Genomic DNA, 15344 nt, shown 5'->3' on the forward strand with positions numbered 1-15344 from the left:
AAAAAACGACTAATATTGTATTGTAATATTGTAACTTATCAATATTGAATTATATCCCACTGCCCTCCACAAATTATATCATCAATTTTTTGATAAAGTTCTTCAGTTATAATCAAAGAGTGATCCAGAGAGATTTTTATTTTACATTTATCTTTCATTAAATATGATGTCCTATCTTCTAAATCTTGATTAATCTATTTTTTATATTCTTCCCTTATTTTCAGATAAGTTGAATGTCATATTGGGTAAGATGATGTTAGTGCATCTAATACTTATATGAACGCTGGCTTTTCCAGTAATCTATTTATGTACTTAATCGACGCCTACCCATTGGTCGTCTAGGTTCAAAACATTTGGACATAACCTCAATGGTAACGGGCAGATGAAACCTAAAACTTGGCCTTACTTGTGTTTCAATTATGCCACAATTTGATCATTTGAAGTTGTGCTGTAAATATCTGCAATTAAAACGATTTTATCATACCTCTTTTGTGGTAAATTCTACAAACCAGCCTGGCGTTAAAGATACTGCAGTAGATAGCTCGCCAAAAAATAAGAAATCTTTTTTCTCCTCCGGTGGACCAGATTTAAAACATTTTATTAAAAATTCGATCAGTGTCGATGACAAGCAACTAAATATTCAGGAACAATATGAACCAGTTCCATACTTGGATGTTTCAGCGTGGCATGGTTTTAATCGTAAAGGTAATATTTCCAAAACAGTTAAGTCTTGCAACAGTTGTTTTGTAACGACTTATAAGGAACATATTTTTTACAGTTAGTAGAGACGTTTGTAATTTTGACAATGTTAGTTATAAGTCGCCTGTTGAAATAAAAAAAATAATCATATTAACTTAAATTATTTATCTGCTCTCAGAAAGAAAAATTATTGTTAGATCCCAAAGGTATTAAAAAAAAATGTTACTGTAATAACAAGATATTTAGTAAATATAGCGATCTTTGTCCTGTTTTCATCTACATAAAATTTTGAAATAATCAGTGTAACTTATCAATATTGAATTATATCCTACTGCGCCCCACAAATTATATCATCAATTTTTTGATAAAGTTCTTCAGTTATAATCAAAGAGTGATCCAGAGAGATTTTTGTTTTACATTTATCTTTCATTAAATATGATGTCCTATTTTCTAAATCTTGATTAATCTATTTTTTATATTCTTCCCTTATTTTCAGATAAGTTGAATGTCATATTGGGTAAACTTCTTGCACATTTAAAAAACATGAATGGTTACTATGAGTGTTTGTCTTGCATACTATCCCACCTAGATTTATATTAGATATTTCAGTTGTAGATATGGTTTTTTTTAAAGGTGCCAATAAAATTAGCATCCCTAATAATGCTTGTAATTCATCTTTATTCATATCTCATAATAATGATTATAATATTTATTTTGCAAACATATGATACATTCTTGTTTGTATAATCCAAAATTATCTGTAAGAATTTTTCTTTTAAATTTGAATGAAAGTAATCTGAACTCTTCAATACTTCCTGTCTTACATAATCACTAGGTGTGGTGAATTATATCTCATTGACACATTCTTACTTTTATTTAATAGTACTTTTCATTAATTATCCACTCACTATGGAATCCTTTCCTCTTCAAGTTCTAACACTTTAATTTTTGAAATATATGAACTTATCTACCGAGGTTAATAATTATTGCTATCATGTATAATTTTAAATGGGTTGAGGTCAAGAGGTAGTGGATAGCACCATTGAATTTCTATAAATTGCTATCCAACATGACATTTTCTGTGCCATTGTTATGGCTGTGTTTTCATACAACTCCACAATCTTTGAACGATTTGTATATGTTGACCAAATATATAAAATTTTCAGCATGATCATTTGTAAAATATCGATATCAGTTAGAATTACACATTTATCCTTTTGTTTATCATTATGAGTGTGCATTTTTTGCTACAAAGAACTTATTACTAAAATTTAACAATATTCTTTACTCAGACAACAGAAGAACTGGTTTTGTGTAACTCAACACAGTTCTTCAGCTTATGAGAAAGAGCCTTATTATGCTACCATTGCCATTTTTAGTAGTTTACCAAACTAACTTAGTGGGAAAACAATTTTCCCACCAATTTATTTAAAATACAATAAAATTATTTTCTTTTACAGGAATAGTATTATTCCCTTAATGAATTCTTTAAATAATACTAATTAAAAATAACAGAAAACTCACTTTATACTTATCATGATGCAATGTGTCCATAAATATGTGCTCAAAATAATTTTCAATAATGGCTTCTAAATTATGAATTATTTTGTAGTAATTTTTTTAATAATGTATTATTTATCTTAACATTATTTCATCCATTTGTATTTAAATAATTAATATGGACTTTAATTAAAGATCTATTTTTTATTTTATCATTTGTTTTTATATTTATAATTTATCTTATTTTGATGTAATCTGTATAAGTTTAGTGCATTATTATGTTCCAGTCAGAATAAAGATTTATTTATTTATGCCATTATAAGTGTGCCACTTAATATGTATTCTTCTTAGAAGTATATGATCAATTAAAATATTACAGCTACAAACTAGAATTGCAAATAGAAAAAATCGTTTTCCTCCCCCTACTTATTCCATCATACACCGAATCATGTTATCAAATATCTTATTACTTTTTAAGGCTGTGTGTCTGTATTCGAATTTTAGTGTTTTAGATTTGTACTATTTTGCCCGTGATATTGTGTTTTTTGATTTTTAATTTTATTTTTTATGTTACTTTTATTTAGTTTATATATAACTATGATATTTAGCATTTGTGGTTGTTGAGCAAGTTTGTTTATTATAGAAGCATTGTTTCTGGGTGCTAATAATGAACCTTTGTTGTGTTTTTAAAAAAAAAATTATACCTATTGTTGAACAGGAAGCTTAAGTGACATTTTCTTTTGTTTTGAAAAAAATATTGACTCACCTATTTTGATGACTTCACTCAAACCTCTAGTAACTACTGGACATGGTTACAATTTAAACATGAAATGGTTTTTGTGTCATTGTTGACCAGTTTCTCTTTGATGTAATTTGATGGTTGTCAGTTCAAATAAAATTACCACTGGTATACAGTGTATAATTTACATCTTACTTAATAAAGTAGACCTTCTAAATTTGATTTCCGATTACATAGATAATGTTGTTATTTTAAGAAGTATACACATAGCTTTCATCATTTGAAAATCATCACAATTCGTACAAGAGACGTTTTCGTGGTGGGAAACAATTAATGGAAAAATATAGCCAAACAATTATAGCAAGGCAATTGTGGAGGGGAGTAGATATATGGCTGTAAGTTTTTTTTTGTCTTAAGTCATTTGACTGGTGTGATACAACTTTCCAAGATTCCATATCTAGTGCTAGTCATTTCATTTCAGTATAACCCCTACATCCTACATCCCTAACAATTTATTTTACATGCCTGCACAATTTTTGCCATCTACCTGTCTGTCCAATATCAAAGTGACTATTCCAGGATGCCTTAATATGTGATGTGTAAGTCTTTCAACTTTTTTTAAATTTTTATTATACTTTTCCAAATGCTTCTTTCTTCATCAATTTGCCGCAACACCCCATCATTTGTCACTTTATCCACCCATCTTGATTTTTAACATTCTCCTATAGCACCACATTTCAAAAGCTTCTGATCTTTTCTTCTCAGGTGCTCCAATCATCCAAGTTTCACTTCTATATAAAGCTACGCTCCAAATATGTACTTTCAAAAATGTTGTCTTGACATTTAAATTAATTTTTGATATAAACAAATTATATTTCTGACTAAAGGCTCGTTTCGCCTGTGCTATTCAGCATTTTATATCGCTCCTGCTTCGTCCATCTTTAGTTATTCTACTTCCCAAATAAAAAAATTCTTCTACCTTCATAATCTTTTCTCTTCCTACTTTTACTTTCAGCAGTCCAGCTTCATTATTTCTACTATATTTCATTACTTTTGTTTTGTTCTTGTTTATTTTCATGCCGTAGGTTTTGCCTAGGACTTCATCCATGGTATTCATTGTGTTTTCTAAATCTTTTTTACTCTCAGCTAGAATTACTGTATCATCAGCAAATCGTAGCATCTTTATCATTTCACCTCGCACTGTTACTCTGGATCTAAATTGTTCTTTAACATCATTAACTGCTAGTTCCATGTAAAGATTAAACAGTAACGGGGATAGGGAACATCCTTGTCGGACTCCCTTTCTTATTACGGCTTCTTTCTTATATTCTTCAATTGTTACTGTTGCTGTTTGGTTCCTGTACATGTTAGCAATTGTTCTTCTATCTCTGTATTTGAACCCTAATTTTTTTAAAATGCTGAATATTTTATTCCAGTCTACGTTATCGAATGCCTTTTCTAGGTCTATAAACGCCAAGTATGTTGGTTTGTTTTTCTTTAATCTTCCTTCTACTATTAGTTTGAGCACTAAAATTGCTTCCCTTGTCCCTATACTTTTCCTAAAACCAAATTGGTATTCTCCTAAGGCTTCTTTCACTCTCCTCTCAATTCTTCTGTACAGAATTCCAGTTAAGATTTTTTATACATGACTAGTTAAGCTAATTGTTCTGTATTCTTTGTATTTATCTGTTCCTGCTTTCTTTGGTATCATGACTATAACACACTTTTTGAAGTCTGATGGAATTTTCCCTTTTTCGTAAATATTACATACCATTTTGTATAATCTATCTATCGCTTTCTCACCTGCACTACACACTAATTCTGCAGGTATTCTGTCTATTCCAGGAGTTTTTCTGCCATTGAAATCTTTTAATGCTCTCTTAAATTCAGATCGTACTACTGTTTCACCCCTTTCGTTCTCTTTGACTTCCTCTTCTTCCTCTATAACGTCACTTTCTAATTCATTTCCTCTGTATAACTCTACAATATATTCCACCCTTTCCTTCTTATTATAAATGCTGTAAGTAGAGGAAAAAATGCTTTGCTAGGACGGCTCTGTTATACTTGGCTAATTATAACTATTTGTAACATTTAGCTATTTATAAGATAACTGCAACATATTTTTTGAATTGTTTTGTTCTATTTATTTGAATTTTTTTCAATTTTATTAAATAGCATACTCTGTTTTTAATTTTGACTTCAATTTAAGAAAATGTTTATTATAAACTTTTTTTGACAGTTAAATATTTACAGTCAATTCCCTCAGAACAATGAATTGATATGTTGAAAGCTTATAATTAACTGTAAGGAGAGAAAGGGTAATTAACTTCTGTATATTCTGTTTTATTCTGGCTGGCACTCTGTATTCAATTAATGAATTTTTGATAGCATGTGAAAAACTGCCATACCTGACCAGGACTTGAACCCAGAACCTGTAGATGAAACAGAGACAACGCTACCACCCTGCCACCAAAATAAGCAATTATAAACTAAGATAATTTTTCTTTAAATTTTACTTTTCTGTCTGCGTAATTACACTATTATTGATAAAGTATTAATGAAAATGTTTCTACCCTTCTAGTAAAATTTTAATATTTGGTACCTGTAAGGTCCACAAATCCATTTGGCCAGTTGTTACTAAAATTAAATAATATCAGCGCTCCATGTAAAGAAATCAGCATACCAAAATTCATCTGTACTGGTCTATCTAGTCTTGAGATATCAAGAAAAAAACAATCTGTATGTATCATATGCATAATCACTGTATGTCTGTATGTATATGTCAGTATTTATGTCCGTATATAAATCCTTTTGAAAATTTTCAGTGTAAAAATTGTGTTATTTTAGTTAAAAGTTTCATGAATCTTCAAGATCTACAAAAACCTGTGAATGCAAAATTTGATCTGATTAGCGCAGTTTACATTATGTAATAATTTACATTTTATATCTATGATATAAAAATGTAACTATGATTATATAGCCAGGAACATAAAAAATACCTTCCATGGATTTGGTATTTTTAAAATCGAATAATTTATCGTTAAATTTTCTATTGAAGAAAGAGAAATCACACTACTACGGATTAAGTGGTATGCAATTTCAATTGTTGTAGATTTCCATTAAGCATCCCACAACCATCTCTTGTACACTTGATGTAAGCATACATGTACATTTTGTATTATTGTTCAAGTGATAAAATTACTACCTGTATCTTTTTTCAGGGTTTTTAATCATTTTTAGTGTTGGTTAAGTATTTCCAAATATATTATATCTATCAATATTTAAATAACTAATAATCTATATGCTTAATATATTTCAGTTTACTTTGATGTTTATGGATGTCAGATGAATGTTAGTGACACAGAAGTAGTTTGGTCGATTTTGAAGTCAGCTGGTTTTGAAAATACAAATTCTATTTCTGAAGCAGATATCGTGCTTATTGTAACTTGTGCCATAAGAGAAAATGCAGAGAATAAAATATGGGAAAGACTTACATATCTGAAGGGAAGAAAAAGAGCAAGAACTAAGAGACCTCTTAAAATTGGAATATTAGGTAATAATTAGTAATATTGGAACAGGTAGCCTTGATAAGCCATAAAGCAAAATGTTGTTAAATTAGTTTATTTATTAATACCATTTATTCATTAGTAGGTTAAATCCAGTAAATGTTAATTTTTTCTGGGCCTTATGCTTCGCTGTAAGTTGTTTATTTTGATTATTGAAATTTGTCGTAGGTATGATGAAAATGAATGCCTTATAAGTGTTAGTAATACATCTTAGGAATGCAATAGAATTAACTAAGAGTAAAGTTAAATGTTATGCAGTTCAAGGAATTTAGTGGAAAGTATCCTGGTTTCTTTATAACTGATGTGTGTGGTTGTGTTGATCATGAAAAGGCTTCCACAGATTGGTACAGAATATTTGCAGCATAAGGTGCATTGGTGCAGAAATTGCAGCATGAGAAACTTAGTGTTAAATTTATAAGAGTAGATTTATATGGCAGATTATATTTCTGATCTCATCCCATTTGTCAACAGCGAGAATGTGAACTCGCAATGATTAGAATTACTCTCAATTTATTTCCCTGTCGATAGTGTTTTATCGAGCCAGATACTTTCAATACCTAAGAAATCTTGTTTTCAAAAAACATGTCTATTTATAGAGAAATTGTATGTATATATCCAATGTTATATGATCAGTGAGATGAAGATTACACAATTATAAGGGAAAAGGTAAGTTTTAATGTACTTTGTATGATTAGGTTTAAAATTTCATTAGAACAGGTACATTGTATGAAGATATATTCTGTAGTTTTATAAAATAATTCATCGTGTAATAAATATAAAAATGTATTCCACTCTTTCTTAGTATGAAAGAAAGGATCAGTGTAAGAAATTTTATTTTTTTATTCCTAGATTGATACCATTGACCGACTTCTGTTTATTTCTTAAAAAGAAAAAATAATTTCTTAACAAAGTTAACCATCATAAGCATAAATAGAATATTCCCATTATTTGATTTACATTTTTTCATCTTAACTGAGTAAATAATGCCAATATAGATAATGGGAAGTAAATAACTAATATAAAAATTGTATGTACATAAATATCTGCCTAGGTACCTATGCTGACCCACCGGGATGGTCTAGTGGTGAACCTGTGGTCCCAAATTAGCTGATGTGGAAGTCAAAGAGTTCCAACATTCAAGTCCTAGTAAAGGCAGTTATTTTTATACGAATTTGAATACTAGATCGTGGATACCGGTGTTCTTTAGTGGTTAGGTTTTCAAAAAATGCTGCCTATGCTGATTTTTACATTTCATTGCTGTAGCATTGTTGGAATTTTTTGTATGTCTGCAAATATTTTACATTACTCTTTGGTAAGGTTAACAGGAGGAAAAAATATATAGGAATTAAACAATTAGATTATTGTTGTTAGGTTAATATGAATGAATCATGATGTTTAGAATTAGAAATAATATGTAAAGAATTACTTAATAAATTTAATTATTTTTTTATAAAAATTATTTAAAAATTTGTTTGGGTCGTAATCACACAAATAATAATAAAAAAATAAATAATTGATACATATGAATCTTTTTTATCATTTTCAATGAAATTATAAACAGTAAGTAAGTAATTACACATACTTAATCATTGGATTTTGTTTTATTATTCTAGCCTCTGACTTATAATGAAACATTTTGTTTGTAGTCATTTACTTGTAATTTAAAACGCATCTATTTTCATAGAGGTGAGTAAATCTTAAAAGCAAAGGTGTATTAAATGGGAAAATATCTAAATCCAGATAAAATTATTCAATATGTGTATTTTAATTCATTTATTACCTTGTATTTCAAATGGTTTTTTTTTATAACAATATTAAGCTACTTAGACGTTATTTTTGTAAGTCTGTAAAATGAAGAACTGAATCTTGACAACTAAAGATTAATAAAAAATCCCTTTTGGCATGTTGGAAGGCGGAGGTAGATTTCACCGGTGCTAAGTAGGGGATAAAAAAGATTTTCACTTTAAAATTAAGAAAAATTTCAAACTTACTCAATACAACAATGGTTGCATGTGAAAAAAGTTTCACATGTTCAGCATACGACAAGCCCCATCTTCCTACAATTTCAGCAACATTTTGGTCATCCCTTGCTGTAGAGGTTGGTCATATCAAAAATTGTTTCAGACATAATGTTTAGAGGACTAACGACCACTTTAAACCTATTCGATAGTGTGCTCATATTAAGGGAGGTATGATTTTTTTAAATTCAAAATCCCATTTTCCCATCCCCTGGGCCAATGGTTGGTGATATCAAAAAATGTTTAAATAAATTTTAGAATCTTATCCAAAGAATAGTAGGAACTTTTAATGAATTTGATATTTTACTTAATAAGATAATTATAGCGATATTTTGCTTTTTCAGAAAGCCCCCCCATTTCTACCCCCATGGTCCAGTTTTGCCCATTAACAAACATGACTGAGATTTTGGGTTGTTATATTTTATTATCAATTTGAAAGTGATTGGCACAAAATTACGCGTTATCATAGCAACAAGAAAGTGAAATTATATATATATAGATAAATGTATAAATAAACTTTTGAACTGAAGGTGGTTTTGGGGTCTCGGGGATATGAAAGGCGAAGATATGTTGAAATTTTCCAGAAGTTGAATCACAGGACCCATTACAATAGGTAGCTTTCTTATGACATCTACGTAAAAGAAAGAATCATATCTTTGATCATCCCTTACAAATGTATTTGTATAGCGAATGAATGCACGCACACGTGAATGTTAATAAAGTCATGCAATCTTCTTAAATAAACTATATTTATATAATATAGGAAATTAAGCAAACTATATTTTCAATTCTTTCCACTTACAGGTCACAATAAATAATTAAGTGCAACCTAACAAATAATAAAGTGTAACTGTCTTTAGAGTTGTTGGACTTATATTAGAGATGTGTTCAGTAGTTTCTTTTGATTCATCCAAAGTGTGCGAGTTGTTCTTGAAAGCAGTACCTTTTAGATGACCCCCATTAATAAGAATCTGGTTTTAAAGTATTCAGGAGCTGTGGAGGCAATAGTATGCACGAGATTACATGGAGTTAAATAAAAAAAAGTAATGTAACAACTCCATAATTGATTTAGTAGTGTAACATTATGCAATGACCTGCAGTTTAGCTGTTCAGTTTCAAGTGAAGGTTTGAAATTTGTGATAATTTCTGAATAACATTCTGGAGTTAATGTTTTTATGTAAAAAATAGGTACAATTACTCTTCATCACAAAATTGAGCATCAAATACAGATTTGAGAATTTTATGATAGTTGTGAGAATTCTCAGAACTCCACATTCCATACTCCACATTTCTCCACATTTTTGGTGTTTTGTCTTCAAAAAAGATGAAATCTCATTTCATCTTAATAAATAACATTGTCCAAAACATGCACACCATATTAAGTGAAATATTTGAATAATCAGCATTTTTCTGAAGTCAGTTGTTAAAATCTGGTTTTCTAAGTTCTTAAACTTTTTGAATTCAGTGTGGGTGCAACTTGAATTTTTTGTAGTCTTTTGAACAACCTTGACTGAAACTTCAGTCTGTGATAAAGTTTTCAGAGTGATTTTCCTGGAGAACATAAAAATCATTTCATATGACAGAACATTTGTTATCATATAATTGACATATGATGTTTACGATTTGCTACATTTCCTGTTTTATGAAATGTAGACACTAAACAAAAATTAGTTGATTTATTTGGTAGTGCATTGTTGGAAAAATTATTCAAAAAAAATATTCTGGTATTCGGTACAAAACCAAGTGATTAAATAATTTTCTACAGTCACTATATGCAGGGCTTGCAAAAACTGGTGTGTTAATTGTACTGCTGACACAGACAGAGAGATAATTAGTCACATAATCTGTTCATTTTGATCCTGTCTAATACGGTATCTGCAAAGTATCAGGAAATAACAACAAACTTACAAGCGTAGGATCATATCAGTGCCCATTTTAGATTGAGAGGCTTTATGAATGTATTGTATATTCATTTAAAGTATAATTTGAATTGAAATTTATTAAATAGTAAAGTTGTCTAAGATCAGTGTACTTGTCATTACAAATATTTAATTTGGTGGTTATCAGCTTCTCAGCAGTAAAGTGGTAAGGAGGTGAAGTTTGATATAACTTTTGGGAGCTATAATTTATTACAGTTACAAGCAATTGATGTGCCATTTAATTATAATAAAGATATGATGCTAATAGCATACACTATTTCGTACCTAAACAGATAATATTCAGTTTTTATTCAGACCATTTTTAGATCATACACTTTGTTTGAAAAGAGGGAAGATTTAAAAAAAGATTATATTATAAAATCTATTTGGGTGCCAATTTACTTCAGCGTTGTATTTTCTATTCAGCATTGTAATTTACTACCTGTATTTTCTATTATTGAAGTCTGAAGTTGAATACTTTCTAATATTAATATTTTCTAAACTTTTTTCTTTTGAAAAATAATATTAAAATAAAGCAAGATATGATTGTTTATTATAATTTGATAAAAATCATGTTTCATAATTATTACTAGTTGCTTGTAGAACAAAAAGCTTCTTTGTAAAAAATGTTACGTGAAGGAGGTTTTTTTTTAATTAAAAGAAACTATACAAAATCTGAAGGAGTAACACCTGAAAGAGTGGTTGGCATAAGTTTTCAGATTACTTTTTAAGACAGCCTATATATAAGATTCCTTGTTTTTTTTATTTCATTGTTTATTAATGATCTGCCTCAAAGTCTTGAGCCATTCATTGTAATCCTTTTCACAGATGACTCAACTAGGTCTATATCTAAAACTATATCTATATCTACTTTACAGCTTTGCAATGGAAGCATGGGAGCAAGAATGGCACGCCATGACTAAGGGAAGGTTCTTGTATATATTTATACAAGATCTGCGGGGATGGTATGCCTCTCCTTCATTTTTAAGGACAACGGCAGCCCGAGTGCTCTCCAACCATGTAAATTTAAACCAATATTTGTTTCGGTTCCGCCTGGCAGTTAATGAGCTGTGTGTCTGCGGGGAGAGGTCCAGTTGAACGAACACATGATGTTCGACTGCCGAGCTCTTGGGGGATCCAGAACTCAGGCCACCCTGGAACTTGGAGGTCAAGGGGAAAATTTGTCACTCACAAGCGATGAGTCAATGTGGCTCTCGCCACATTGTTGGACCGTGTGGGAGTTCCTTGATGTGGTTTGCTTCATTCAACCGACATCAGTAGTTTACCTAAGGGAAAAGACTCCTACCGTGCTGCTGTAGGAAGCAAACCGAAAGATATGGCTGGCTACCAGCCAGATTAAGTCTCCAAGCTCTTTAATGGTGGACAGATACTTGCTGGCATTCAGCGGTCTAGCCATGGCAGCAAATTGCTGTCTGATGAGATAAATTTAATCATTGATAGTCATATATGTTTTAGTAGTTGGTGGGATGTGCCTGCCCATTTTAGTGATATATATTACAAGTGTGAAGTGGGACACGCAAACGAGTGGTGTATGGTACTACACTTATTCCGCTCATGCCTTTAGGTTAGCTCTAGGAGCTAGTTAGCACACTGGTCGCTAAATTGTTTCGAGGCTCTGTAATTGTTTGTGGCACAGACATTCGGTCTTATGCTTTAGGGTAACCGAATGGGGTGGTGGCGGGAGAAATGCCAAGCAAACTAAATATATCTAAAGATAATTATTTACAAGGAATTGAAAGTTGTACAATAGTAGCTCAAAAACCATATTAAACCATATAACTTTAAATGTAGATGAAACTATTTTGTTGTGTTTCTCAGGAAGATGTAACATTGCTGATTGTGACGATAGAATTCCTATTAATGATAACAAGAATATTTCTATTATCCACAAACGGAAATTTTTGATGTTTTATTACATGACAAATTCTCATGGGATGATCATATTGATTTTGTTTGTAACAAAATTGAGCTGTAACCGTTTTGCTCTTAACTGCGTTAATAAAATTCTAAGCTTGTTATCATCATTATTAAGTATTTTTTATGTCCATATATATTCTCATATAAAGTATGTTATCTCATTGAACATAAATTTGAATTGTGTAGACCACCATTTAGAAAGTTAAAATATTTTAACTTACCCATGTGTTTATATTTATGAGTGTTCAACCTTTGTTAAAAAGAATGGTCACTTATTCTTAAAAAATAATAGCATTCACCTTTACTAACCCAGACAATCAACTCTTCATGTATCTCAACACAATACTTTGGGCTATGATAAAGGGCTTTATTATGCTTCCTTTTCCATTTTTTAATAAATTGACAAACTATTTGAAAAATCTTCCCCCCAGTTTAATTAAAATACAGTTAAAAAAAATTCTTTCACAGGAACAGTTATTCTGTTGATGAATTTTTAAATAATACTAATTAAAAGGTTACTTTATCTCCATCCCATTCGCTTATATAAATATTTGCTCAAAATAATTTTCAGTAACAGGTAATGAATTATGAATTATCTTACAGTAATTTTTCATATTTAATGTATTTACCTTAACATTATTTCATTTGTTGTATTTAAATAATGAATTTGGATTTTAAATACTCAATTTTATTATCTTAAAATTTGTTTTAATATTTATAATTTATTTTACATTGACGTGATCTATATTATGTTCCAATGAGATTAAAGATTTTATTTACTTGATTTTGTAATTCTAATAATGCACAGTTATTGCTTATAAATTTTACTTTTAACATATCTAACAAGACTAAAGATTTCCTTTATCTGAAACTTGGATTTAGAATTTTATAAAAATTAAATAATATCTTATCTCGAAGGTAGAAAAAATAGTGGAGGAAAGTATCGGTAAATTGATTTAATTATTATTCTTCAGTAATTTAATTTTGATCATTACAGTTGAGAAACATTATTTTGCAACCATGATGTATTACCCTCCTCTATGAATCATGAGACCTTGCCGTTGGTGAGGGGGCTTGAGTGCTCAGGGATACAGAGTAGCTGGACCGAAGGTGCAACCATATCGGAGAGGTATCTGTTGAGAGCCAGACTAAGGAATGATTCCTGAAAGAGGGCAGCAGCTCTTTCAGTAGTTGTTAGGGGCGTGAGTCAGGACGACTTAAACGGCCGTATCAACATCACTCAGTCCTCTGAGTACTGCGCAGCTGAAAGCAATGGAAAACTACAGCTGCTTTTTTTTCCAAGAAAATGTGGCTCTCTGCATTTTCACATAGCAATAATGGAGGCGCCTTCCTTGGTAAAATATTCCGGAGGTAATATAGTCCCCCGTTCGGATCTCCGGGTGGGGACTACTAAGGAAGGGGTCACCAGAAAATTAAAAAATAACATTCTACGAGTCGGAGCGTGGAATGTTAGAAGCTTGAAAAAGGTTGGTAGGCTAGAAAATTTAAAAAGGGAAATGGGTAGGACAAATGTGGATATAGTAGGAATTAGTGAGGTTTGGTGGGAAGAGGAAGGCGACTTTTGGTCAGGTGATTTTAGAGTAATTAACTCAGCGTCAAATAATGGGCAGGCAGGAGTAGGTTTCGTGATGAACAAGAAGATAGGGAGGAGAGTGGAGTATTTCAAAACGCATAGCGATAGAATCATTGTAATAAGGATAAAATCAAAACCTAAACCGACAACGATTGTTAACGTCTATATGCCTACAAGCGCCCATGATGATGATGAGGTAGAGTGTGTATACGAAGAGATTGATGAAGCAATTAAACACGTAAAAGGAGATGAAAATTTAATAATAGTTGGAGATTGGAATGCAAGCATTGGAAAAAGCAAGGAAGGAAATATAGTGGGTGAATATAATGACTAGCACTAGATAGGGAATCTTGGAGAGCTGCATCAAACCAGTCAAATGACTGAAGACAAAAAAAAAAAAAGATGTATTACAGGGTAGTCGTTTTTTTCCTCAGGAAATTTTAAAGGCAATTTTAAGAATTTAAAAATTAAGAGGAAAACTTGTAATTTTTCTTGGTTTGTAATCATGAGATCAGGAAATCAAATTACGTCTTCCTGCATTTTTTATATCAATGAAGTATTACTTTTAACACTACACTGCTGATTATGAATAAGCATTCATCACTAACATCCATGGCTCTACAGGATTTCAAATTCCATTCTTCAATGCTGAAAATGTGTAATAATGGGATTTGTAAGCACCTATGTAGCATCTATGGTTATCTCAAGAACTAGTTTTCATCTCCATTTTGTAATTAAAAAATTCACTTTCCTTTGTTTTGTCTATTCATGATCAGTAGTTTACTATGAGCAAATACTGTTCTTTTAGTAATGTTAATTACACTGTGAATGAAGTGATGTCCATTTGTTGAAATTAGATCACTTTTTCATTTTTTTCTTTAATTTTATTGTGTTTTGTTAATGTACATATATATACTTATTATTGATAAGTTATTCATTATTTTTAGAAGTGAAGTAGGCTTTAAATAATGGTTAGTACTTCTGGTCATGAAAAAATTGTGGTTAGATTATGAAAAATAACAATTTTAGTGGTAAGGATGATGTTCCTTATTGCAAAGTAATGGAAACTATATTTTTCTAATATGTCAATGAATTTGTGAAAAAGAATTAGGTGATTCTCAAGTTCTGTACAAACTGTAAAAAAGAAAATAAACTGAAAAAAACAGCTAACTCCAAATCAAGCCAATGACAATTGAAGCACTGATGATGTTCTGTTTTCAGTGCATAATTTAATTCATCTGATTGTGTTATTATAGACTAAAACTATTTTTTGATGAAAATAAGGAGACAAGATTATTTTTTTATTTTTAGAAATGTTTCCTCTTGAGTTACAGGAATCAGTTGTAAGAAAGGCCAATTCATGTTTTGATC

At 30.4% G+C, this 15344-nt stretch overlaps 1 protein-coding gene across 2 annotated transcripts in view; it reads left to right on the top strand.

The window, feature by feature from the left end:
* LOC142322688 (mitochondrial tRNA methylthiotransferase CDK5RAP1) overlaps nucleotides 1–15344 on the top strand; it is an 82721-nt gene that overhangs the window by 28565 nt on the left and 38812 nt on the right. Inside the window, exons 1-2 of one of the 2 annotated variants that reach the window (XM_075361769.1) lie at nucleotides 332–705; nucleotides 6258–6491. In XM_075361769.1, coding sequence (XP_075217884.1) covers nucleotides 420–705; nucleotides 6258–6491 — 520 coding nt within the window. In that variant the 5' untranslated portion in view covers nucleotides 332–419. Of the gene's footprint in view, nucleotides 1–331; nucleotides 706–6257; nucleotides 6492–15344 lie in introns of those variants that run through there. The other variant, XM_075361776.1, reaches the window with a different exon arrangement.

This window comes from Lycorma delicatula, chromosome 1 (genome assembly GCF_047948215.1).
Source record: "Lycorma delicatula isolate Av1 chromosome 1, ASM4794821v1, whole genome shotgun sequence".
NCBI lineage: Eukaryota > Metazoa > Arthropoda > Insecta > Hemiptera > Fulgoridae > Lycorma > Lycorma delicatula.